The 25,698-nt window shown below is 40.7% G+C and overlaps 1 protein-coding gene across 4 annotated transcripts; it reads right to left on the bottom strand.

The window, feature by feature from the left end:
- Positions 1-780: 780 nt before the first annotated feature.
- Positions 781-24,928, bottom strand: BEND2 (BEN domain containing 2). Of its 4 annotated transcripts, none has more exons than XM_071430464.1 (12): positions 24,747-24,928; positions 18,452-18,598; positions 16,647-16,807; positions 14,728-14,799; positions 14,440-14,514; positions 13,668-13,772; positions 11,561-12,074; positions 10,411-10,611; positions 9,371-9,489; positions 8,547-8,622; positions 7,221-7,424; positions 781-4,607 (listed from the first exon to the last, which is right to left on the bottom strand). In XM_071430464.1, exons 1-12 carry the CDS (start codon positions 24,757-24,759, stop codon positions 4,399-4,401), a joined length of 1,896 nt encoding a protein of 631 aa, XP_071286565.1. In that variant the 5' UTR covers positions 24,760-24,928; the 3' UTR covers positions 781-4,398. The 4 variants fall into 4 exon arrangements, with proteins under 4 accessions (XP_071286565.1, XP_071286563.1, XP_071286562.1 ...); XM_071430462.1 differs by having other exon boundaries at positions 8,547-8,757; XM_071430461.1 differs by having other exon boundaries at positions 8,547-8,760.
- Between the last annotated feature and the right edge of the window lie 770 nt (positions 24,929-25,698).

Raw genomic sequence — 25,698 nt, forward strand, 5'->3', positions numbered from 1 at the left:
GCACCAAGACCCCCCCAGCAGGGCAGCCTGTCCCTGTCCCTCTTGGCCACCCCTGTGCCTGGCCCAGGCCCTCACCTCTGCAGGGCTGTGCTGCAGGCTGGCCCTGCCAGCCCCTTCCCCTGAACCCCCTTAGTGGGCAGGGGAAGCAGAGTGTCCCACCAGAGCCATGTCCCCAGTCCTGCTCAGCGCTGGCTCCTGTGTGACACCCACACCCGCGGTGCAGCTGGCCCGGGTCTGACTCGCCAGCTGTGCCCTGTGGCTGTGGCCCCTGCTGGGCAGGGAGCAGCTCACAGCAGAGCCCTGTGCTCTGTGCTGCTGTGCCCCAGCTGCTCAGGCTGCTGCCTGACACCAAGTGCAGCAAACACCTCTTCATTCCTTAGGTCACCTCCAGGGATCCGCAGCACCTGGCAGTGAATCCTCAGTGCCTCCTGCCAGCCCTGGTCTATGCCTTGAATAAAGACTAACACAGAAACTGATCCCACTGCATAAACAAGGCCTCATCTACTAATTCATCAGTTTAAAGGACTGTCTTAAGAGTTTTACTCAATTCCTACCCTTTCCTGGAAAGCTGTTTTGGATAAATCACACATAGCTGTAATTGACAAGTCAAGTCCAGAACAGTTTGCTTTGCTTTACAGTTAATGCAGTCTAAATTTTAAAATCATCTCACCTCAATCTCTTACAGCCCTGGCTCTTCAAAGGACATCAGAAGAATCTTTTTAGATGAAACTGTACTTGAACTGTAGATTCATGATGCAAGAAACACTTAAAACACACATATGTAGTCAAAGAGCTATATGGCAGTTTTATTTGTAAAATACTTAATTCCTAACAGCAAAATACTTTAATTGTACTTTATAAAAGTTAGCAAAATTTCATACATTTGAAACAGAAACAATTCTACTTCAATTTTCTTTTCAAGTTGGAAGCTATAGGTATGCACCACACAACAGATTTCAGAACACGTCATTCAATAAATATATCCTTCCACCATTAAAATCTGTGAAGGGCAGTGAAAACAATTCATAAAACTACTGAAAAAATATAAGCATTTTTGTCTTTTTCTGAGGTTTGGAACTAGTATTATCAATACACAACAAAGTTCTTGGCATTTACAACAAGGACTGTATAGCAAGTAACAGAAGAGTTTGTTAATAGTACACCAGAACAACCAAATTTGCAGTACAACATTTCTACCAAAAGAAAATCAGAAATTCAGTCTGTTTCTTGAATCCTACAGAGGACTTCTGCAAGGAGGTGACAGAAGGAACTTAAATTACCAACTGATTTCATATTTATAAGGCCATTGCATATCCTAAGTTGCAATTAGAAATCTGGTCCTATACCCTGTACAATAAAGACTGTCTGTTATGAACAGAAGTTGAAGTGAGAATGAGTAAATTCACTGTTTTATTCTATTACTAACAAATAAACTATGAAACCTTTGTCTTGGAGAGGACAGATTTAGTTAAATCTAATTCTGCTATGTACAAGTGTCATTTTGGAAGCCACAGTTTCCACAACTCTCAGAGGTAAAATCCACTCCTTATGCCAGCCTTCCAAGAAGTTTTATTCTGTGAAGAAATTGGACCTCTGAGACTGCACTCAGACCCAACACAAGCAACAAGGCAAGCTCACACAGAGTCAGCCAGTGCAGACACTGCAAGGACTGTGTGACATGCTGGGAAACATGGAACAAAAAGGGTTACACCAACTGCAAGGAGTGCAACAAGGGCCAGGGCTGGGCTCTGCACCTGGAACAGGGCAGCCCTGGCTGCATGCATCAGCTGGGGAATGAGAAGCTGGAGAGCAACTATGGAAAAGGTCCTGGACGTCCTGGCTGATAGCAGCTTGAGTATCAGTCAGGAATGCCCTGTCAGCAAGGAGGGTCAGCTGGGTCTTGGGGGGCATCAAGTACAGCCTGCCAGCTGGGAGAGGGAGGGAATTGTCCTGCTCTGCTCTGGGGCAGCCTCACCTCAAGTGCTGGGGACAGTTTTAGGCACCACAACATAAGAAACACATTCAGCTATTCGAGAGTGTCCAGGGGAGGGCCATGAGGATGGTTGAAGGGTCTGGAGGAGAAACTGTATGAGGAGCAGCTGAGGTCACTTGGTTTTTGCCAGACTGGAGGAGACTGAGGGAAGACCTCATTGTGGTCTTCAACATCCTCCCAAGGGGAAGAGGAGGGGCAGGTACTGATCTCTTCCCTCTTATGAGCAGTGACAGGACCCGAGGGAATGGCCTGAAGGTGTAGCAGGAGAGGTTTGGGTGGGATATCAGGAAAAGGTGGTGTTGTTCTATTTCTAGAGTCCCATACTGTTGTTATCAGATTTCTACAGTCCATACCTCCTCAGTGTATTCTCATGGCTGCAGATCTTCACAGCACAGACTCCTTCTTCTGCATGCTGTTCTCTCTCAGTTCAGAGCTCCTCCAAGACTCTCCCTGACTGGCTGACCCGCCCCCTTTTATCCCAGTTGTCTTCATTGGTCACAGCTGCAGCCCAATTAAGGACATCACAGCTGCAGCCCATCAAGGGCAACCGGGACCTCTGGGGCAAAGCCTCTCTACAGATATTCAAGTACAATACATTTCCTCTACTATAAATAGGTTCTTCACTCAGTGGGTAGGTGGGCACTAGCAAAGGTTCCCAGGGAAGTGGTCACATCACCAAGCCTGACAGAGTTCAAGAACAATGCTCTCAGGCACGTGGTGTCATTTTTGGGGATGATCCTATGCACTGTCAGGAGTTGGACTTGATGATCCTGATATGTCACTTACAACTCAGCATATTTTATGATTTGATGATTGCTTCCTTTGTTGAAAACAAACAAACAAACAAAAACCCTCCAAATAACAAAGAAACTACCCAACAAAAAAACCCATTAACTTCTGTACAGTTACTGCTGTTGAATTCTAACTTACAAATTAAACTGAGCAAGATGTGAAATTGAATATATATGGTAATTAATTCTTTATTTTTAAAAGTTCAACCTCTAAGTGATTTTGAAAATTAGCTTGTTAAAATTAGTTAGTTTGCTATTTTTTAAAAATATATACCTTAATGCACTAATAAATCTTAGTCTTGAGTAGACACAAAGGAAAGGCGAGGGCATGAACATTTATTATTGACAGGTGCTTTTCTGGGCCTCATACACCTACAACAAGGGATTTGCTAAAATTTTGAAGCCTTAGCCACAGTAACCATGGGATAGTGAAGTTCAGGACCCTGAAGAAGTATTTTCCTTAAATTTCATTAAGAAAAACTAGAACCAAGCATTGGATTGTGGGTTTTTTTGTCCTTTTAGTAGAGCTAAATCAGTGCAGAGCAGTATAACTGATGTCTTGAGAGGCTACCTGGAACAGAGGCTAGACAGTATCAAAGGAACAAAGAAGGTATTTATTAAAAGGCCTTCAAAGGATGCACCTTGGGCAGTACAAGAGCCTGGCCAAGGCTACACCCAAGATGGATGATGGGTCAGGAGTTTTCACACTTTTATAAGTTTTGGTCCATTTACATACTGGAGTTAATTGTCCAATTACAGCTTCAGGTTATGAAATTTCATCCTCCCAGACTGCTCTCCTCAATTCACTGCTGTTTAAACCTTTTGGGCCTGAAGCTGCAATGGTGTCCTTGGTTCTCAGGCTGGAAAAGGATTGTTTTGTCTAACTAAACTGTGAAGAGAACCTGCTGACACTTTATATCAAGTTCAGAGTTATGTACTCATGCAGTACAGAATCTCAAAAATATGAAAGCTAAAACTTAAGGCATCATTCCCCCATACATTACCAGATGTACTTACATTGCTGTCTGCCTCTTACCCTGCAAAAAACACTGATATAGGAGGCAAAAATGTGAGAAATCATACAATCATCAAGGTTGGATAAGAAGATCATCAAGTCCAGATACGACAAGTTACCTAAATGCAATTAAAACTATTTTCTCCTTTCTGATATTTTCACTGAAGATATCCAATTGTCAAAGCAAATTTCATTCCACATACATAATAAGATAATTTAGCTGGCAGTGATTCACCCTCCAAGGAGGACCACTCTTTCCTCTCCTCTTTTCCATCTGCTTCTGCTGAACTGATGCACAGTGCATCTTTTCTAATCAGATTAATCTTTCAGATTCAATGAATCATGAGAAGAAGATGCTTTTAGGAGAGACCACATTGCAAATGCTACAGGGAACACTGAAAATAATTTCTGAGGAGCACAAACACTACTTATGCAAAGAATTAGGGCTCCCAAGCCTTCTGCTGATTTTGGTCTCACAAAGTGATGCTATTTAGTGCTGCTGACAACTCAGTTGAATAGGACAGCTTGATATTACAGGCTTCTACACAGAGTTAATAAAAACCTGCTAAATTAAGATTTGAGGCAGCTGCTAGAGAGCTTCAATCCGAGAGATGCTTTCCGCTGGCTTTACGGCTGTGGGATCCTCTGGGGGACTCTGCACTCGGGGCTCTCTGGCGCGTTCCAGTCGTGGCCTTTTTGAGCTCGTGTCTGAGACTGCGGATTGTGCTGTTTATGGCAGCCACGCACGCCTTCCAATCAAATCCACTTTCATTGAGATCAAAGGATGGAAAATTCTCTTGAAGAAAGTCTAAAAATAAACAAGTATGTAATAGTGAGTTAGCAATTATTTAGGTAAGCTATGTACTCTTTCTGGATGTAATTAAGCTAAAACAAGTGCATGATACCAAACCAGGACAGTTAGACATATTACAAGCCTCGAAAAGCAAAGCAGGGCAGATATTGCTTTCCCCTTTCTGTTATATTTGAAAATGAGTAAAAAAAGATCTAAACACAAAAACAAAATATGAAAAGAAAACGTGACCATGTGTGTGGTTTTGATCCTTTGAAGTGCTGAGTAACTTCAGCTTCTAATGTGGTCAGCTAGCAAAGACAAATCTTGGGCTCCATTTCAGAATGACCAGAATTAGGCAGGACCAAGCTCTCCTTCAGAGGATCTCTGGCAACTATATTCACTAAAATTAGTCACACCAGTTCAGCATAACACAGATGTACAGGAACAACAGTGACAGAAAAATTGTGAGAGCTCATTCCTTACCATAATGCAAGTAAGATCAGTAAACAAACACTTGAGTTTGGTAGGAATGACAAAAAAGGTAGGACTGTAGTACCTTTCTTCCCTTCCATGAGTAAAATTGGTAATTTAAAACCAAAATTAAAATTGGTTTTTAAAGTTATTGAGGAGTGATTGTCCTGCTGAGTTGAATTACATGTTTTCTCTTAACAACCTGGTAAGTCTTAAATAAACACCAAAAAGCAATTCTCATCTGTAATTTCAAATCAAAGCAATATTGCTTCTCCTTCTCTGATTAACATCTAGATTTACCTTCATAGTAGAAAGAAAGGTATAGCTAGTAGATATTGTGTCAGCTTTCTCTAACACATACCAGCAAATAAAAATCTCATATAGTATCATTGCTTACAGTTAAAATTTTAACTTGAAGTTACAAATCTGGAAACCCATTTTTCCAGAAAAGCTTTGGTCTGAAGGAAGAAAGTAACTGAGATAAAAATTTGTTCTCTTGCAGTTCACTCTGCTCCAGAAGGAGTGGTGAAAGGGAGAGTAAGTGTGCCTTAAGATGCTCCCGTTTTAAACTATGCTGACAAAGGATAGCTGGTGGCTGAAGCAGCAGACAGGCTCTCCTTACTTCCATCCCCAGCAGTAAATTCAAGAATATTTGACCTCAGAGAAACAGCAGAGAACTGGAATTCTTCAAGGTCTACAGAGCCTTTGTACATGGTCCACTAAACAGTTTTTAAAGTTACGTCTTTTCTTTGACCAAAATTGACCAATTCTGGGGATTATTGTAAGGCTATGCAGGGCCCCTTCCTGCTCTGCAGGGTAACATTCATGGAGCTGGTGCTGCCATCCAGTCAGGCTGTGTTAAAGGAAACAGGGGCAGGGACTGTCCTATGGCTCCAGAATCAAGTGACAAGGTCTGGCTGCAACCACAACACACAGGATTTGTCTCTCATCTGCTCTCTGGCCCACATGGTGTTCTGCAGTCCTAAGACACACTTACTACATCTTTTGAATGCTTCTTAAGCTCAAAATGTCAAGAAATAAAATATGTCTACATGTCTATATATGTGTGTATATATATATATATATATATATATATGTGTATATATATGTATATATATATATATAAAGTGGAGATGTTTAAGTGGCAAAGTTTCCCAGGCTAGTGCTTGCCATACTGGAAATGGTTTCTGGCATGCTCTGTCTGTCCCTCAAGCTATGCCCAGTCACCACCCCAGAGGGTGTGAGTCACAGCTCCATTTCATTGAGCATGAACACTGTTCCCTTAGATGCAGTCCTCCTTCCCCAGTTCTCTCCCCCATCCCAGTGGGTGGGCAGGGGAACAGGACAGGGAGGAAGAAGGTGAGCAAGCAGCTGTGTTTAGCTACCTGATAGGTTAAAACACAACAGCTGCTAAATTCCACTTCATAAGCTCTCCTTGTTTCCAATCTCTAAATATGGCTTTTTTTCTGCAAGGCTCAGTTATGAATTCCCAGCTTAGCCCAACTCAGATCTCCTAAGTGTCGAGATGGACTCCTGTGTGCTTGCAGAAGGCTGCTCTTAAAGATCTGTCAACTTTCCTGAGCTTCTCTCCTATTCACAGCTGTCTCTCACAAGCTCCCATCTGTGACTTTCCCAAACATGTCAAAGTATGCTCTCCCAAGCTACAGAGCCTGTAGTCAGACCCTTCTTACTCTACTCAGGACCTTAGGGCCCATGATTTCATAATCTCTACAGGCAATGCCACCACCAATTATCATAGAAGAACCCTTTTTGTGAAGAAAGCCATAACCTGCTGTACATGACATCTCTGTCCTCTGCTTCATCTACACAGTCCCAATATCAAGAAATTATCTCTGATGTCCTCCAGAATCCTCAGGCACTGCTCCCATCTCCCACTGCATTGCTCTTTCAAGCCAATGTTGAGACAATTGAGTTTTCCCATACAAACCAGGTTCATCATCTGGAGAATTTCTTGAGCTACTAAAATATAACTTTATCTACTTCCTCTCAATTTGTTTCACTGCTTGCAGAAATGCCTGTAAGAATATTTTCACAGAATAATTTCTGAAGTTCTATGCTTTGTTCATAGAATACAAAATTAATACTCTTACCAGTTTCCCTACATTATGATTTAACATAAGAGATTTTCTTACTTACCTCTGAGAGCATTAATTTTATTGGAATCCAGTGGGCTCATGCCACGATCAAGACTACCATAGACGTTGCTTTTCACCAGCACCTCTTCAGGGAACATGTGACGGATCAGGAAGCGAGCTGACAGCTCTGGCCGCGTCTTCCCCTTGGCGACGTAAATGACCGAGAAAGGCAACTGAACATTGCGCCATGGGCTCCCAAGAGGTTCTAGAGAAGATGTCATGGAGGGAGGAGAGATATGTTACTCATCCAACACTGACCATGCCTCAAAGTGGCTGTATTAAATCAAAACTGGCACAAAAAGCTCACCTGGAAACCACCCTACTTGCTTGGAAAGACCAAAGCAAAGCCGTAACACTACAGCTACTGCTAACATGAAACATGTTGCAGACATGTGGCCAAGCAGCCAGAACACCTGGTTTACAACCACAAACAGTACTTCTGATATGTCTTCAGCAAGGCAAGCTGCATTATTAATTATTGCTTTCTAACTTGTTTCATCTCAGGTGAAAAGATGATGCTTTTCCAAGTAAGTAAGTAAATAAAAGTTCTGCTATTTCAGTGGTGTTTAGATTCTACAAGCAGAAACTGAGTGAATATTTTTCAACTGTTTCTACCTCACTTCACTGCAAACATTAATAAGAAAAAATGCAAAATTTTTAGTACATACAGAGGTCTGTGGGATCTGACTAACAAATCTGGGGCGCAGGAACAGATCTGAAACAACCCTAAAGTGACCCTAATTGAATAAATTACTTCCAACAGCAACTAATCTCAGCCCATTTTCCTTGAGGGTCTCTAAGCATCACATGCTGTACACGAATTTTTTCCTCAATGCATTTGTGTATTGAACACTTACATTAAAAAAGTGAAAATATAAAGGCTGCTTTAAGATTTTTATTGTCCTAAACAGTCAGTTTTGCAGGAAGGTGTGCTTTTTCTTCTGAAATTGCAATTCCATTCCATAGATATTCTGAGCTAGCTTACTTTTTAAAGTATTATATATTTATTAGCCAAATAAAAGAAAAAAGCCAGGACAACTGAACAGAGTAACTGAAGCTGAACTTCCCAATGTCACAGCAGATATGCATTATGGGATTCTGGTAGATGCAAACATATATTCTGTTAGCCAGATATAATGCCCTTGCTCATTCCCAAAAAGACTTACTATGTGTACACCAAACAACTGCCTTAAGAGAAAAAGAAGACTCACATAGTTCAGAAAATCCCTTTACTATGCAATCATACCTACAGAACCATTGTTTGCCTCTCATTGACTATTTAAAATGTAACAAGCAATGCCAGAACACAAAAAATTTCTTTGTTTACCCATAGGTTCCAAAGACTGTTGTTTTCTGACTGAAGATGTGTGGAGAGCTTCTGGAAACTTATCCAATTCTGAATTCTGCAACATGTCAATTGTGGAGCCAGTCATTTTCTGAGAATTTTGCGAATTGTTTCCACTATCTTCATTATCATTTAAATCTACACAATGAGATGTATCAGGAGCATCAGACACTTTTTCTTTCCCCTCAGTTTTCTGCTGAAACATTTAATAAGGTTAGTACACACACTGAGAGAAGCCTACCAGTTTTCTAATTGGTGTTCCAGTTTACTTCACATTTAGTATAAATCAGATTTCAGATCTTTGCAATATAGTTACTCCTGAATTTCTATCATGAAAACTACCAATAAAACAGTTAATAATTCTACAAAGATGTGCACAGAGCATATTAGAAGTAAGTGTAGTTGGAGGTGTTTTGGGAGTAATGTTTCAGTCAATATAAAACTGAAATGCATAGCTGAACATATCTAAAAAAAAAGCCTGCGAAAACAAGCACTAAGAGCTATTTGTTTAAACTCTCAATCAAATTTGACACTACTTCTGGGCAACATTTGCAGTGCTTTCCTTATAGTATCCTATGTATCTACACTTCTTAACTGAACTCTGGACATAGAAGCAGGAAGAGGCAAAGCAGAAAGCAGTATATTCCAGTGTTCCCCACATGGAACCAGTGCTGCAGTCAGCATGCCTGTGCTGAGCAACACAGATACAGAACCCAAGGAATTTCCAATACAGCACTTGTACCATGAGCAGGTCAAATAATTAATCTGAGAAAAAAGTGCAAACTTAGTACTTAATAACTCATCACCTTTGCTTTGGTTTCGGAGCGTAAGGAGCGGATCATAGAATTGACATTTGTGATACAGGTTTTCCAGTCTTTTCCACGCTCACTCAAATCATAGGTTGGAAAGTTAGTTGCAAGAAACTCTGCATATAAAATACAGAAAATGTTTGAAGCATCACTACAAAGCCCAGTATCTAGAAGTATCCTAATTTACAAAGAGAGAGAAAGCTAACTAATGCTTCATATGTTTACTGTTCTCCATTTACAAGCTTCAGACTTCCATCGATAAATAAAGATAATAAACTCATGTTTTGAAAATAACCAGCATTATGAATTTAAGATGTTCTGTGATACATTTTGAGATGTTGTGAATAACGCTTCTATTATATTTAATATTTCCTGGTAGAATTAGGGGAAATATATGATTTATCATACTAACTTTTAGAAAACCCCCCAAACCAACACCACCACCATCCCCTGCAAAAGAACAGATGCAGGGTAAAGCTGTTGCTGCAACTATTTCACATGGCTTATATAATCTCACACTCAATTTTAACCCTTTAACACATACATGCCATGCTGTGTAAATGGCTTGACATTTATTAAAAAAATCCCCCTCCATCTTCACCACTTCTCACTCAATATAAGGAGTGTTTCAAAACCACCAGTTAATGTTTGTCCCAAGTATACCACGGCCATGAACCAACCCAAATCAACCAAACAAAAAACCACTGACAAAATCCATGGCACACACAAACACAAAATGAACTGCAATTAAAAATCTAGAGAGAGCAAGCATGACTGATGAACACAATGTACATAAAACAAGAAGAAATTTGAATAGTTTCATTTAAATTGAGGAAAAATGAACATTGAGAATTACAAAGCAGGACTTTCAAAACAAAAGGACGCTGCAGAGTGGAGCACATCCACTGCAGCATTTATCTGCTCACCAGCTGTCAGACAGCAATTAGCCAGAAACACACAGAAAAGGACTCCTTTGAAGTTCAAAACTTTGTTAAGTATGAAAGAAGTAAATCTGTGCATTTTGAAAGGTACCAAACCTCTTATTGCAGCAATTTTGTTTGGATCCAGTGTCCTGCGCCCCCGTGCACTCGCTCCCATAACGCTGCACAGTAAAGTTTTCTTGGGGAACAAGACACGAACCAAGTGGCGCGCTGCGTACTTGGGTTTAGTCTTTTGCCGCGCCTTCACCAAATGGTTTCCAAGAACTTTCACATTTCTTGCTGGGTCACCAACAAATTCTTTTGTAAAACAAAAACATTCAAAGAAAAAATAATTTAAAATCCCAAACGAGTTGTTAAAAACAGAACATTTTTTCAAACTCTTTCTCTTGACTCTCAGTGTATGTTCTCTACTACAGTTAATTTTACTATGTATTACTACTTATCCTTGCTCTTACAAAAGCAGCTTTAAATTGGAATGATAACAGAAGTAACTTTTTGATTCACTTTAACCACCAGCATAACTGATATCAAAACACCCAAGAAAATACATCAGACACCCAACTGTCCACAATGTTCACAGTGGCCTATTTTACATATGTGCAGTTACCAGGTATGTTTTCAAGATGCTGACTTATAAAGAGTGGCACATCCATACACAGAACTGCTAAAACACGAACTGTTTACAAATTTTTAGATAGATAGCTGAATATTTCACCTAATATTCATGCAACTCTTCAGCTGTACAAATGTATTTTTTAGACCAAAAGCAAAGAAATCATAGCTCAGCCTTGCATATAAATCAGGGCATTTACACTTTAGAAAGAAAGGCATTAGTTTTTAATACATGGTGCTATTGGATATGTGTATTATAATGCAATGATCTACAGAATTCTTGTTTTTCTTTGGAATTAGGTATTTTGAAAGAAACCAAACACTGGAGGATTTGAGTATAAAAAGGATGTATAGAAAGGATAGAATAAGGAAGGATAGAAAGGATAAAATCCCACACAAGAAGAAAACAGGTATTTCCTTCACACATATCAGGCAAGCTTTAGTGGCAATTCTATTTGCCTCCTCCAACACATGGGCAGCATGCTCATATTACTTGTGAATTATACACAGAATAAAAAAAGGTTACATTAAGAGAGAAAAAGAGAGCCTAGAGTTAAAAGAACCCAAAGCACCTACTGTAAACCAGACATTTTCTTAGCCTTTGTTTCTGCATACTTATCACAAAGGCACTCACCAAAGCTAGGATTGATGAGGACTGAAGAAGATGGCAGTTCTTCACTAACATTCACATCCTCAGATGCATTTCTGTAGCTCAACTCCACAGCATTATTTTCCTGACTGGGCTCAGATGGTGCTGGCATCGATGGTGATGCCACGGGTGAAGATGCAATGTTGACAGTACTTTCCACAACACTGGGAGCAAGATTTGATTGTGGTGAAAGGTCAGGCATCCCATTAGTTGCTGTGTATGATGAATGTAATGAATGTGTAGAAACTATAGTGGGGAGTGGTGGGCTCTGCCTTCCAACAGGCTGCTGAGATTCAAGCTGAAAACTCTGCGGGGCATGTTTTACCTTGGAATTGACTGGGACGTGGCCATTTGGTAAAGCAACCCTTACAACTGGGCTATGCCTTCCCTGGCCTGATGAAGAACGATGAAGACTTAAATCTCTTTCCATGTGTTTGGGTACTCTGATTTTTCCTGAAGGCAAATGACTGGAACTTCTGTATGTAAATCCAACTGGTTTCTGCAAACATGATTCAAAAAACAATGAAAAGGTTAAATTAGACATAGCTGATAATTTTGGGGGGGTTTTTTAGCAAATCAGGAAAACTAGATTTTTGTTATGATGCTATTAGCAGCATACTCTTCCTTGAAGTAGTCTCTGTCATCAACTCAGAGCTACAATGTTTTAGCCTTCTCGCTACTATCTTCTATTCTCATTTGTATCTGCAACACTAACAGTTTATCTGGTCAGCCTCAATGTTTCTCAATTTTTTTTTCACCTGGGGGGAGGGGGGAACTACTTTCTAGACCTCTATTAAAAAGTAAATAGGCAAAATAAAATTTAAAATTTTTCAGTCATTGACTGATGAATTTTCAAGGAATGTGTCCACTGCCCTGCTAGCTCCTTTCAAACAAGAAAAAAACCCAAATGCCTTCTCTTCTTTCTTTACTTGTTAGCTGAAAACATTAAATATTCAGATCTCATCTACAATGAAGATTCCAAAGAGACTGAGATGGACAAACTGAGAGATGGGCTATGTTTTCCATCACTTCAAGTATTTTTATTAGAAATCATACAGCATGCATTCTAGTTCAAAACACAAGTCACTGAGCAGGAGCCACCAAATGAAGATGATACATGTGGATTTGTTTTTCTTATTTTGTTTAATTTTGGTGGTTTTGTGTGTTTCTTTAAAGAAATCTCATTATATTTCATTTGCATTTGACAAGATCAGTTTATTCCCTGAACCTCATGGTTTTGGATGAGTAGCCAGCACAAGCTTGGAGTTGATAATAAAAATACATACTAAATAAAACCTAGTTTCCTACTGATAGCTGGCAGGTGTGAGAAATCCAGCTCCACCCACCCTTAAAGCAAATGGCCTTACTGCTGTCTTGACATCTCCTGACAGCACAATCATCTCTGTCACATTAAATGCTTTGTAGTGTTGATGACAAAAAAAGTTATTATGGATTTTATAACCTTTTTCAAAACCCATCTGTTATGCTTTCCTTTTAAAGATCATTGTTACAAGTACTAAAATTGTGTCTCCTTAGTTAACACTAGATTGACCATTTAGGAACAAAATGAATACTGTGTACTCAATATCAAACATTATTAAAAATGTTTAAAGAGGAGTCTCCATTAAAAATAAATTCTATACTGTAATGGATATGACAACATACTGTTCACATCTAAAGTTCAATAAGCCAATTGAACCAACCTGATGCTTAAACTCTCTTCTAACTGCAGAAACCAGTGAGACAACACACCACATGTTGCAAAGGTGCAACAGCAATATACTGAAGTTTAAGATGCACCTACACAATTCACTTCTGTTCATGCCAATACAAATAGAATTTTACAGCATCTATCACAGCATCCTGAATTTGATGGGAGTCACTGCCAATTTGTGGCCACCAGTCAGTAACACAGGAAATTGAAGCTGGCACATAATCAGAAATCTCAAGTAATTGAATTGAAATCGATTCCAAGTCTACTATTTTGCTCCTTATTTCAACCTTAGTGAAATGACTGGGGTTTTTAAAATAAGCATCAGAGGAAATGAGAGAATTAAAGCAAAAAGAAACATCTTAGGTCTTTAATACTCACAGGTTTGAGCAAGAATGGCTTTATACGAGTATGCTGCATTTCTGAGACCTTACGATGAAGCAGGTCAAATTTTTTATCCAGCTTCTGAATGGCATCATACATGGCCTGTCAACAAATATAAAACTGAAAATAGCACTGTTTCACAAGAACTCAACCTAAACCTGAAGAAACCAAGAAAGTTCAATTAAAAGCTGAACTCCCTCCCCAAAACTTAGCCAACTTCCTTCCACAGCACTGCTGAATCTTAAGGAGACTTACAAGACATTAACACTTGGCTACAAATCACTTACAAACTGACTTCCATTAAGCATGGCCTGAATGACTCCAGTCACACAAGTGCTCACCTGAATAAAGATGGGATGCTTTTAATTTTTAGTGCAGTTATTTTCAATTTTGCCAGTTACTGCTTCAGAAATCAAAAGGAAAGAACTTACAAAACCAACACTAGCAGGATTTTTGGCAAGCAATATACATTCAATAGCTGGGTGTGTATCAGAGCCATATCTTTCCCATGACTGTGAAATTCCTCCCAATAACTAAACTTGACATTTTGTATTAAAGCTTAATATTTAAAAATTATTCTTATGAAAAGTTCAGAGAATATGAAAGAGCTTAGTTTTACTTTGAAAATATTGCAGTGATGTGGGCAATTAACAAGCATATAACTGGAAAGGATCACATCACTGGTTGTCAAGTTTATAAAACAACTCTTCCCGAAGTTTAGCTAAAATTGTTTGAACACCATTTCAGATATAAAGGGAAAAATAAATACCTGGCAATAACTGAGGACCTCCATAAGAGGATTCTGCTGATATCCAGTATAAGAAGCTTCAGATAAAATGCTTTCCTTTTTCATTAAAATAATAATTAAATATAAAAAAGAAAAAAAAAAAAGAGAAAAAAAACAGTGTTAGGTACTGATATATACACGGACTTAAGATATCATATTAAGCAAGTAAATCCCAACTTCAAATCTCCCATGGTACTTCAGCCTACCCCAAAACATGCATCCCCCAAAGCAGCTTTTCAAAGTCAGTCAAACAAAAGAAAATTCACTTACACATTCATAGTCTGGTTCATACTCATAAATGACACTGTCACTATCTTCATATTCTTCTTCCCTGGTTCTCATCTGGGAAATAACATAATTAACATTTAATATTTTGAAAAGTTAAAGAATTCTCCCAGGAATCCAACGTGGACACTTTTGGTTGTAGCTATAATTCCCTCCTTTGGCTATATGAGGGCCCCAAAAAACAAGACCTACCAGAGTCGTTTATGTACTGGTGTGTTAAGGAAACTTTCCTGTCTGACCATGCAGGAGACACTCTAGTGGTCACCCAGGGACTGTAACTGCTGGCACTGAAGCCCCTTTGCAGTGGGTGGCTCAGGTGCCCTACCTGACTCCCTACATACTCTACTTTCACAGTCAAAGCTTCCTTACCAGCTTGACCCTGGATCTGCCACAGCAGACTCTCAGACCTCTGCCTTCTTCAAGTAATTTTACCATGGTACAAGAAGAGGACATATATGTGTGTGTATATATATACACACACACACACATATATATATATATCTATATATATACCTGTGTATATATACATCTATATATACACGTGTATATATATATATATATACATGTATATATATATATATATACATACACACACGTGTATATACGTGTATATAAATGAAAAATAATGTGCATTTTTGTTTACTCTAAGGCAGAACTTTCTCATCTAACTAAATGTACTAGAGAGCCAAACTTATGCAATTACAGAATCATGGAATCACTTAGATTGGAAAAGACCTCTTTTTACAGCTTCTGCTTTCAGTTATACCTCTGAGTCCAAATTATGAGACTTCAGTGGGTATAACTGAAAGCAGAAGCTGTAAAAAATTTCTAGAAGAGGCAATTTCCTCAGTTTGCAAACTGCTTTTAAGCAGAAAGAAAGCAGCAAGAATGGTGCCACCACCTGGACAATCCTGGCATTTTCCTTTTACTGGATGGACGCCAATCCCATCCACCACACGCCACAGATTTACAGCATCTGGTGGTCGTGCTTTCTTTTATTTTTTTTTTTAACTAATCAGGTTTTGTTCTAGAAAAGGAAGGGAGGGGGGTAGGTTATACTTCTGTTTTGTTTACAACAGGCAGAATTCAGTGACTGGTAAAAGTTTGGAGATTATTCTGAGAGTTACTGAAAAACACCTGAAGGACAACCGAGTCATCAGTCAGAGCCAGCACGGCTTCAGAAGGGTGAAGTCCTCCTTGTCAAAGTTAAATTCCTTTTATGACAAGATGACCCACCTAGCTGGTCAAGGGAAGTCAGTTGATGCAATCTGTTTGGATTTCAATAAAGCTTTTGATACTGCCTCTCACAGGATCCTCTGGACAGAATGTCCAGCACACAGTTGTTTAAACACATCACAGCTTGAGTGAGCAATTGGCTCAAGAGCCAGACACAAAGCGTTACAGGGAATGGGGTGACATCAGACTGGGCACCTGTCACTAGTGGGGCTCTGCAGGGCTCCATCCTGGGCCTTGTGCTCCTCAACATCTTCAAAAATGATGTGGACACAGGACACATTTATGAGTGTGGACACACTCATAAATTATGTGGACATAAATGATGTGGACATAGAATTTTTTGACGACACTAAGCTGGGAGGGGCCGTTGACTCCCCTGAAGGTGTAGAGCCCCACAGAGAGATCTGAACAAATCAGTGGCTGGGCAATCACCAACTGTATGAAGTTTAACAAGGACAGTGCTGGATTCTGCATCTGGGATGGGGCAACTCTGGATGTATGGACAACTGCAGAGTAGGAGGCTGAAGACTTGCTAGAAGCATCCATGCATAGATATCCTACCCATCTTCAGCAGGATGTCATCAAATCACCACACAGCAGTGAAAGAAAAAATATATTCCAACTGAAACTGGTCTCAAAAGGAAGGGCTATTGCTTGGTGAAACATACCACATTGTGCTCCACTACAGCAGGAGAAAGTCGCTTTCTTTTATTATGCAAAAACACAAAATCCATTTTCTCAGGGCTGTGACCATTTCCTCTCTGCATCATTGCAGAATGGCTCATTTGTGAGGCTGTTTGATCAGCAAGCACTGGCAAGCCTTCACTTCCTGTTCAAGAGAAAGCAAAGCTCATCAAAAAGTTTCCCACTGCATTAAACGTTTTACTGCAGTAAAAATAGGTACAGTCACCCTTTTTTTTAAACGTTCAGACTGCTTGATTATTTGAAATTTGTTTACCAGCATAGTACCAAACAGTTATTCCTTGAATTAATTTAGATCAGAAATTATAAATTCAATTTAGTATTGTTTTTTTCAAAAATAATGATATTTTAAAAAGTGCCAGTAAAAGTAATACTGACTTTGTGAGCATAAATGGCTAAGAAAAAATTAAAATAAAAGGTGCTCTGCAACAGGCAGGGAGAAATGAAGACCTAGATCTCTCTCTGCATGATGTTGAGCTTCCTCTGACAGCTTCTTATCATAGGCAAGAAGATACAAGACAAAAGTAGAAGAAACTCATTTGGACAGACAGAATGAGATCTGAAGGAAAGGCACTGCTCTACAAGACACTGGTCTAAGATAGTGGTTGAATAAAACCAATCAGACAGAATTTCAGTTCAAAGTTCAATAGTCACATTTGAGATAAACCAGTGGTGTGTTTCACTCTTCTATCTCACTATACTTGATTTTAACTAGACAATATCTAATACACCCAAAGGCAATAAAACCATATTTTACCTTTTAAGAAACAACTGCTCTCATCACGATTAATTTAATAATAATAAAATAATTACTCATGTCCTAAAACCAAGGTTAGCAACTGTCTATGACAGCTTCTTGGGCAGAAGTTTTAATTTTGGTGGGGTTGTTTGTTTATTTTCAATAACAGAGACAAAACCCCAAGTAAATTATCCAAACCATCCTCCACTCCCAAATTTGTTTTTAGATGTAAACATACAACTACAGAATACTCTACTGTCAATTAGAAGAGCAAAAAGTCTAAAGGTTCTCAGAAGCACCCAACAACATTAGGAAACACATGTAACTCGTGTCTGTGAAGAGAAATACTGATGGGATTCTCTATAGAGTTAACTGGCTGAATTAAAAAAAATATCCCCCAAAGTAGGAAGTGCTTTCACTTAGTTACAGTAATTTTCCTCACTAACTTGGTAATACTGCTACAGAACTCAATAAATGCTCATAACAGCTGTGAAGAATTTTTGTCTGAGCCAATAAAGCACTGGGTAAGATTTCTTGAGAGACTTTGATCTTGCATGTTGAAATAAATACAGTGAATTAAAGACAATCACAATGGCTACTTACTGCTAATAATTTATCATCCTAAACAACCATCTTGCTATCATTACACATCAGCATCTCCAGTACTAAGTTACACTGGATAGATTATCTAAAAACCTAATTTCTTAAGCTAGGTTATTTCATGACATTTATTTTCCAAATTGCTTCCTAATTTATTCCTAGGTATACTTACCCTTACAAGTAAGTAAAAAGTTGTCTTCTTACAATGTAATATTTTAGCAGGCTCACCATTTATAAGGACCTTGAAAGTAATAACTAAAAGGCACTTCTCATTAAAGGCACTGCCAAGCAATTTCTATAAAGTAGCTTTCTAATAAAACGTGTTTTAAAGTCGGGGGTAATATAGAAAGCACTGAATCCAAAAGCACAGGACATATGGCATTAAAACTAGCCATTAACTATCAGACCACAATAAAAATGAACAGTAATTACCATAGGCAAGTTGACTCATGTGGTGAACAGCACTGTTTGCTTCAGAGTTCTGCTGCACTGGCATGCAGCTTTGTGTGGACAGCCTGCTGTCTCCATGGTCCACAATCAGTGCTTCATCCTCCTCCTCAGTCTTCACACACAAATAATCTAATAGCAGCAAGAGAAACAGGTAAGACTGCAGGCCATTCTGCATATCAGGCGCTAAGCCTGTATCACACCTAGCATCATCTCAATTGTATCACAGGATATTATAAATTTGGCTTCACTTCACCATCTAAATACAAAGTCCCTTTTGAACACACACACAGGTTTTAACACACACTAGAATGGAAGCAGCTTACTATTGTTTAGTTGGTGGGATTTCTGAAACTGTTCAGTACCCAGTTCTCCCTAAAGTGTCCAGCTTCAACAGGAACAGTTATAAGCCAGTAACAAGCACTTATACAAACTCCACTGTTTATATATTCAAACATATGAAAAAAATGTATCAATCTGATCTTGAAATTTTACTGTCATAAATAAGACTTGCTTAATACACTTGAACAAATCAGTCTACAAATCCTAACTGAATACTTGGTATTCAGATCAATCCAAACATTGGCTCCCAATGCAATACTGTTTAGAAACACTGAATGGCAAATCTCCAGTAGCAGATTTTTTCCAATTAAACACCCTACCTCAGAGACAAAGAGAAAAATGGTTTCAGAATAACTGTATTATAGTTATTACTGTTAAATCCAGTATTTTTGTCAGGGTCAGGGAGGGAGTAGAATTTATTTTTGCTGAAACAAATTAATGGAAGGAACCTTATAAAGTTAGGAAATAAAACTGAAATTCAGCCAGCACACGTGCATGACACAGGCTGTATTTTCCACATTGTCTCTGCCCTGTTCAGTGCACAGGATGGACTGAGCTCCAGGGATGAATCAGAACTGTATCAGTGGAACAGCAATCTGGGTCTCTACTCTTACATAATCAATTCATTCCAAATCCTGCTCTCTCCCAATTTCTTAAAGAGACCAAAAGGTAAGAATAAAGTTGAATTCCACAGGTCATTCAGCTTCCCCTCTGGCCAATAATCACATCTAATTCAAAAGACATAATGCAGCAGGGTTTGGATTTGTCTGCCAATCAGATTAAGAAGCTGATGGTCTGTTCAGAAACACCCATCAACTGCTACACAGTCAAGAGCTTTGTTTACAAGTGTAAACAAAGCCAGAAAGCTACCTGGGGCAGAGCTGACCTGTACAAAGGAGTTTAGCTGAGGACACACTCTAGGATGTGCTGTTTAGGCTGCCAATGGGAGAACAGTTCTTTGCCAGTTTTCATCAGCTGTATGGAAGTAAACAACAGGCTTACTCATGAACTTAATTTAGGTACAGCTTTTAGCAAAACACTTCAGTGATATTCACTGACTGAAGTTCACTGCAGGCTAACATGACTTATTAGCATGTGATGAATTATTTAACTACCTCACAGGCACAAATTTTTTTGTTGACAATCATTTAGTATTCTACCTACTTTGGGAAAGAATTAACAAAGAGTCAGTAAAAGTGCATCTGCATCTAAGCAGGAGGGATGACAATCCTCTCTGCCAATTTCCCCAGCCAGGATGCCAGATTAGTGCATGGTCTGACAAATGCCCTACTTACAGCTGGGTCTCTGCTGTCCTACAATCCTCTTTCTATCCCTAACTAGACAAAGCAATGCAAACTGTATGTTATTTATGCAACCCTAAAAAGCCCAGAATTTACCTGTATATTCATAATCTTTGCCACAGATCTCATGCCTCACTCAAATAACACTAGCGAAACGACCCTACCTGATCAGCAACTACATCACTCAAATCTACACTGAAAGAGTGATGAGTATGGAAGAGGGAAAATTCTGTGCAACCAGCAAAGACATGGCAAGGTCAAAGCAGCTCCATCTGTACTACAGGAAGGCCAGTATGATCAGAAGTGGCTGATACTGAAAGCAAGGCTCAACTCTTCCAAACCCTCTACCACCCTCCCTTAAATAAGTTTCAAAATCAGAACTTCAACAGTGCAGTGGACTCTGAGCAGAAAGTGTTCCCAAAGCCTGCAGCTACAGCAACTCACAGCTGGAGAGCAAACATAAGCCAAACAGAAAACTACAGAAAGCAAAACCACCTCAATAAGAAAAAAAACCCAACAAAACCAAAACCAAAATTACAACAGATTTCTACAATGACATGGAAGCAATGCAGCAACAGGCAGCAATCTGTAATTTTAACCTTTCAGTGATGGCCAGGATCCTCCTCATCCCCTGGCTTTTTAATTTCCATCACCCATTGCTGAACGTGGCAGCTTTCACACATAGAAAGGGAATTATTCTGTCTTCAGAACAGCATTTTTACATGAGCAGTCAAGAAACTTGAAGATTAGAATACACCACCCATTTCCAGGAAGGCCTCTTAGTATGACTGGTCACACTGCAACAACGAGAAAAGCAGCCCCAAGAATGCAGACTCACCTGTTTTACACCAACCATTTCCTCCTTTCCCAATGCATTCTAGTTGCCTGGCCTCTGAAGTCAGTGGACAAACTTAAATGTCTCTGCTATAGATTTGACTACACTCATCAGCAAGAGGAATAGATAAGTGATAAAAATTATTTTGTTTATAAGACTGTTGGGAATTAAACAAAGTTTACTTATAGAATATTAGAGTATAGAATATTATTCATACCTTCAAAAACTTGTGACAAGAAAAAAAATCTAGCTATTTAGCCACAATCTGAAAGACTGCAACTTAGTCCTCTAAGCAATTCTATATATTTCTGATGCTTCCTTAAGGTGCCCAGGAATAGAGAGTATTACCAAACATACATAGTACCAAACAGTATGAAATACAATTCTGACTCTCAGGTAGGAACCACAAACTGCCAAATTCTATGGATTAATTTGTACTCCTGGAGGAAAAACCCCCCAAAAAAACCCCACCAGCCATCAAGTGCTTTTTTACTTCTGACTTGGATGAAGAAGCAACTGCATTTCTTGTGCCAAGTTAGTAATATATATATACATTAACTCACTCCACTGACAGAAAATTTCATGACATAGATATTTAGATGTTTCCAGTATGTCTTGAAAGGAAATTATAAATTTTAAAAGTGTGATTAAGGAAATATTTCAGGTTTACATATTTCGGACATGGCTTTTACTGTGAAATGGATTGCACATTAGTAATACTTACTAAATTGGCTGATTTATCCAATCATTGGATCAAGTTATCAGTTTAGGAAAACTCTGAATTTCTGTTTGAAAACTGAAGTAAGAGTCATCTAAAATTAGAAAACATAACCAAACAAATTCCTTTTCAGACTCAATTCATACTCTGAGTTATGATATAGGCTATATCTTAGAATTTTTAGTGGAGTTGTAGGATAGGCTGAAAGATCAAAGTTCATAAAAAATGTGTATTGTACAGAAAGACATTTATAGACAGAGCAGTCCAGTGAAATGGCCATATTAGAAACCAAGATTGGAGATGATCTTTTTAACTTCTATTAAGATGTTTAAGTTCATCATTTAGTATTCTTTCATCAGGAGATCATCTTCCCTTCTACACAAAATCATCAAGTTGAAGCATGTCAAAGGCACTTACACTTGAATTATTTGCACCCAAAATTGTTCAACTCTGTGCCTAACCCTATACTACATTAAATTACAGCTTTTTATGCAGCTCTGTGAAGCCAAGCATCACAAAGAATTTATTTCCAGTAACCAACAGAAAGATATATTTAAAATTATTTGGGACTTGGAAATGTGTTGGTACTCAACGTCAAGAAACACTAAAACCAACCAACCAACAAACTCGAAATCTTTCAAAGGCAGAATCAAAAGGAAAAACAATAAAGCTCAAAAAGCCTCTCCAGCAACTATGAATTGCAGAGCAAAACAAGTCAAGCAAACCAATCCCACCCAAATAAATAAAGAACTTAGCTGGGTTGAAACTGAGCCACAAAAGGAGAGACAGCCAGCCTTAACTTGGGTCATAATTAGATCCTGTGCTATTTATGGCACAACACTTGTGCTAACACACACAAAAAAGTGAACATACACAAGGGAGAGCCCAGGGACACCAGTGCCTTTCAGGGTGAGTCTCATCCCATCACAACTCTAAGAAATCATCTGCCTATAAACTCAATTTCACTGCAGACGTAACTGAGAGTTTTACGCAGATTTATGATAATGAGAGCTAGAAGCACAGAAATAGAACCAGATCTGATGCATCAGCTGAAGCCTGAAGACAAGATGACAGACTATTTCTTTCTTTCCCCAAGTATGTTAGTAATAAAACACATCACATAAGCCAATGGAATAAGGAAGGACTTGTACTGAATCAAGGGACTTGTACTGAATTACACCTGAGGAATGCTCTCACTAGTTGCAGAAACACAAATGTAAGTGATCATCAAGCACTGAATGGTAAAGGGGGGTTGATGAAAGAAATAGCTGAAAGCACCAACTAGTACTAAATCCTATCTCAACCTCTACTACAGAGTTCCTGGAGAGCTTGCAAAATCACTAAAAGCTTTTCATAGAAATATAGGGATCTGGTGGGTTTCCTTAATTTTCTAAGAGTTCAGTAAGACACCTCTGTATTTCTGCAAACATTATCTCAACTCACCCACGTTAAACAGCCAGCCATGGAAACTCTGTGTAAGTCAAACCAGATTTTACAAAGATTTTTTAAATACTGCACTCAGAAAAAAATGGTAGCACTCACCTTAAGTCACATCCTTGAATTTAGCATACTTCTGATTATTTTGTCCTTCCTCTAGATACATTGTCAGGGACCAGAGACACCAGAATACTCTATCAGAGATAAAAGACTTAACAGCAGCCTCTGAACACTGAAACAATTAATTTAGAGTGCTGCTGTCAGAATTTACAACAAACTAAGAAGACAACAGAAACTAATATTCAGCTCATACAAACCAATTACTATGGAGAGAAGCTAAATAATAAAGCCAGATTTCCTGTACCTTTACCTGTCATACTTAGATGACTGAGATGATAAAGCCACTCAAAATCAAGATAAAAACACTCTCACATAAAGACATTTGGTGTTTATTAAGACTGAACCTCATACTGCACCTTTTGATTGAACAATATTATTAATGTCATATCTTTTCTATTGCCAGGGACTAGCATAGGCTTAGTATTTGCTAGGATTACTGAGTTACAAAGAAAGCCAATCAGGAAACTGAAGAACTGAGGACAAAGGAGAAGCACCACCAAACACATCACTGTGCACGTTTACTTAATAAAGATTACATCACAATAATCACAATTGCTCTGCTCCCACCCTCCTGCCATCTCAGTCCTACTCCTTTCGCTCATGTTGACACTTGCAGAACTGCACAGCCAACTGGCTATTTCCTAATGAGAAAAGTTCCTTCAACAATGAAGTCATACAAGAAAATCTGGCATCTGAGCAAGACACAACTGAAACTTCTTTAGAAGATAAGTCTGTGACAGCAGCAACCTAAATGGGCATAAACTGAGTCTGTATAAACATCACTTCTCTGAAGGGCAAGGTGAAGCACGTCACTGGCAGAAATAGAGTTGTTTAGGTCCAAAATCAAGGTGTCTGAAGTCTAAACCCGTAAGTTGCACTATGCATTGTGCCTTCTGTTAGACAACTCATTAGGTCAGGCCTCTCCCTTTAGGAGCAACATTCATCTCTCCCTTACTCAGATTTTGTATCCGAGTAACTACAGCGCTGGGGGGACCTGTCAAAGCCGAGACCTCGCTGTTCCACGGAAAAATCTCCCCAAGCTTTTGGCACTAGGCTCAGCTGCCATTTGAGGACTACAGGCAGCAAAAGCTTCCCCCACCATCAACACTGCAACTAAGGCAACCAAGCTGTGGCTGTGCCACACTATTCTGAGCAGAGCTTCCCCGCGAGTCCTGTCCCCGGAGCACGCATTCCCGGGGAGAGCCCAGGGGAGAGCCCTGGGCCGCGCCGGGCCCGCACACCCTGGGAGGCGAACAGGCGCAGCCTCGCCCGCCATGAGCCGCGCCCCCGCGCCGCGAGCCCCCGCCGGCGCTGACGCGACCGCGACGGGCAGGAGCGGCAGCCAATGGCAGCGCCGGCCGCGCGGGAACGGGCGAATAGCCACGGGCGCGGTGGGCGTGGCGCGGCCGGCTCGGCAGCGGGCGTTGGGGCTGTTGCGAACGATGAGGGAGCGTTCCCCGCGCCGCGGCGGCGCCGCGTCCTTCCCAACCCCCTCGGCGGGGCGAGCCGCCGGGCCGGGAGCCTTACCCTCCTCAGACATGGCTTGCTGGGGCGGCTGAGCGCGGCGTCCTCCTCGGGCGGGCCGGGCGGGCGGCGGAGCGAGCGGGGCTCGGGTACCGGCAGGTGTGGCCGGAATGTGGCGTTGGAAACGGAAGCGGCTTCTCCGACGTGAGCAAGAAACTGTTTTGGAGCAGTGCGGCTGCGCGCTGGGCGCGGGGGCGCGCCCGGGAAACGGGAGCGCGGGGCGGTGCCGCCTGCTCCTTCAGCAGCTATGCAGTGGTCCTCCAGCCAGCGAGCCAGCCAAATGGGCAGCCAAACAGCCACCGAGCTGGCTGCCCCACTCCCGCAGTGTGCGGCCACGCCGTCCGCTCCCCTAGCAGCCAGCAAGCCCGCTAGCCAGTCGGCCTACTCCCGCAGCAGCCCTGGCGTTCCCGCAGCACCCACCCAGCTGGGACTCGGCCCGCTCCCGCAGCAGCCCTGTCTGGGTTCCCGCAGCAGCCAGCTGGCCCGCTCTGGGAGCAGCTAGTCCGACGGCGGGCCCGTTCCTCCAGCAGCCCGCCGGAGATAGGCTGCCGGGCGGGGCTCTGGAGTTAGGAAAATGCCCGGGCTCTCTCCGCGCCCCTCTCGGCTCCGTGGCGCTCCCACACTCCGTGCTGGCCGAGGCCACGCTGAGGGCAGCCAGCTCCGGTTCGTGCAGTTTTTTTGGGCCCCTGGGGAATGCGGGATTGCCGAGCTGCTCCCTGGGGCCCTGCATGAGGGCAGAGCCTGTTGCCCGTGCCATTCACTGCTCCAGGTTTCAGGGTATAAACCCGTCTGGTTCTTTTAGCACATCAACAAGTTAAGTTATGGTGGTCTGCAGAGCCCCCTATTTTTTTGATTTAGGGCTGAGGATGAACAGGGCCAGAAGATGCCCTGCCCAGATGCCCCATGGCTGTCCTCATGCTCTACCCTGCAGGCACAGGAATCTCTCTTGGGGTAT

The sequence above is a fragment of the Agelaius tricolor genome, unplaced genomic scaffold (genome assembly GCF_023055355.1).
Source record: "Agelaius tricolor isolate 1412-34295 unplaced genomic scaffold, bAgeTri1.0.p SCAF_7, whole genome shotgun sequence".
NCBI lineage: Eukaryota > Metazoa > Chordata > Aves > Passeriformes > Icteridae > Agelaius > Agelaius tricolor.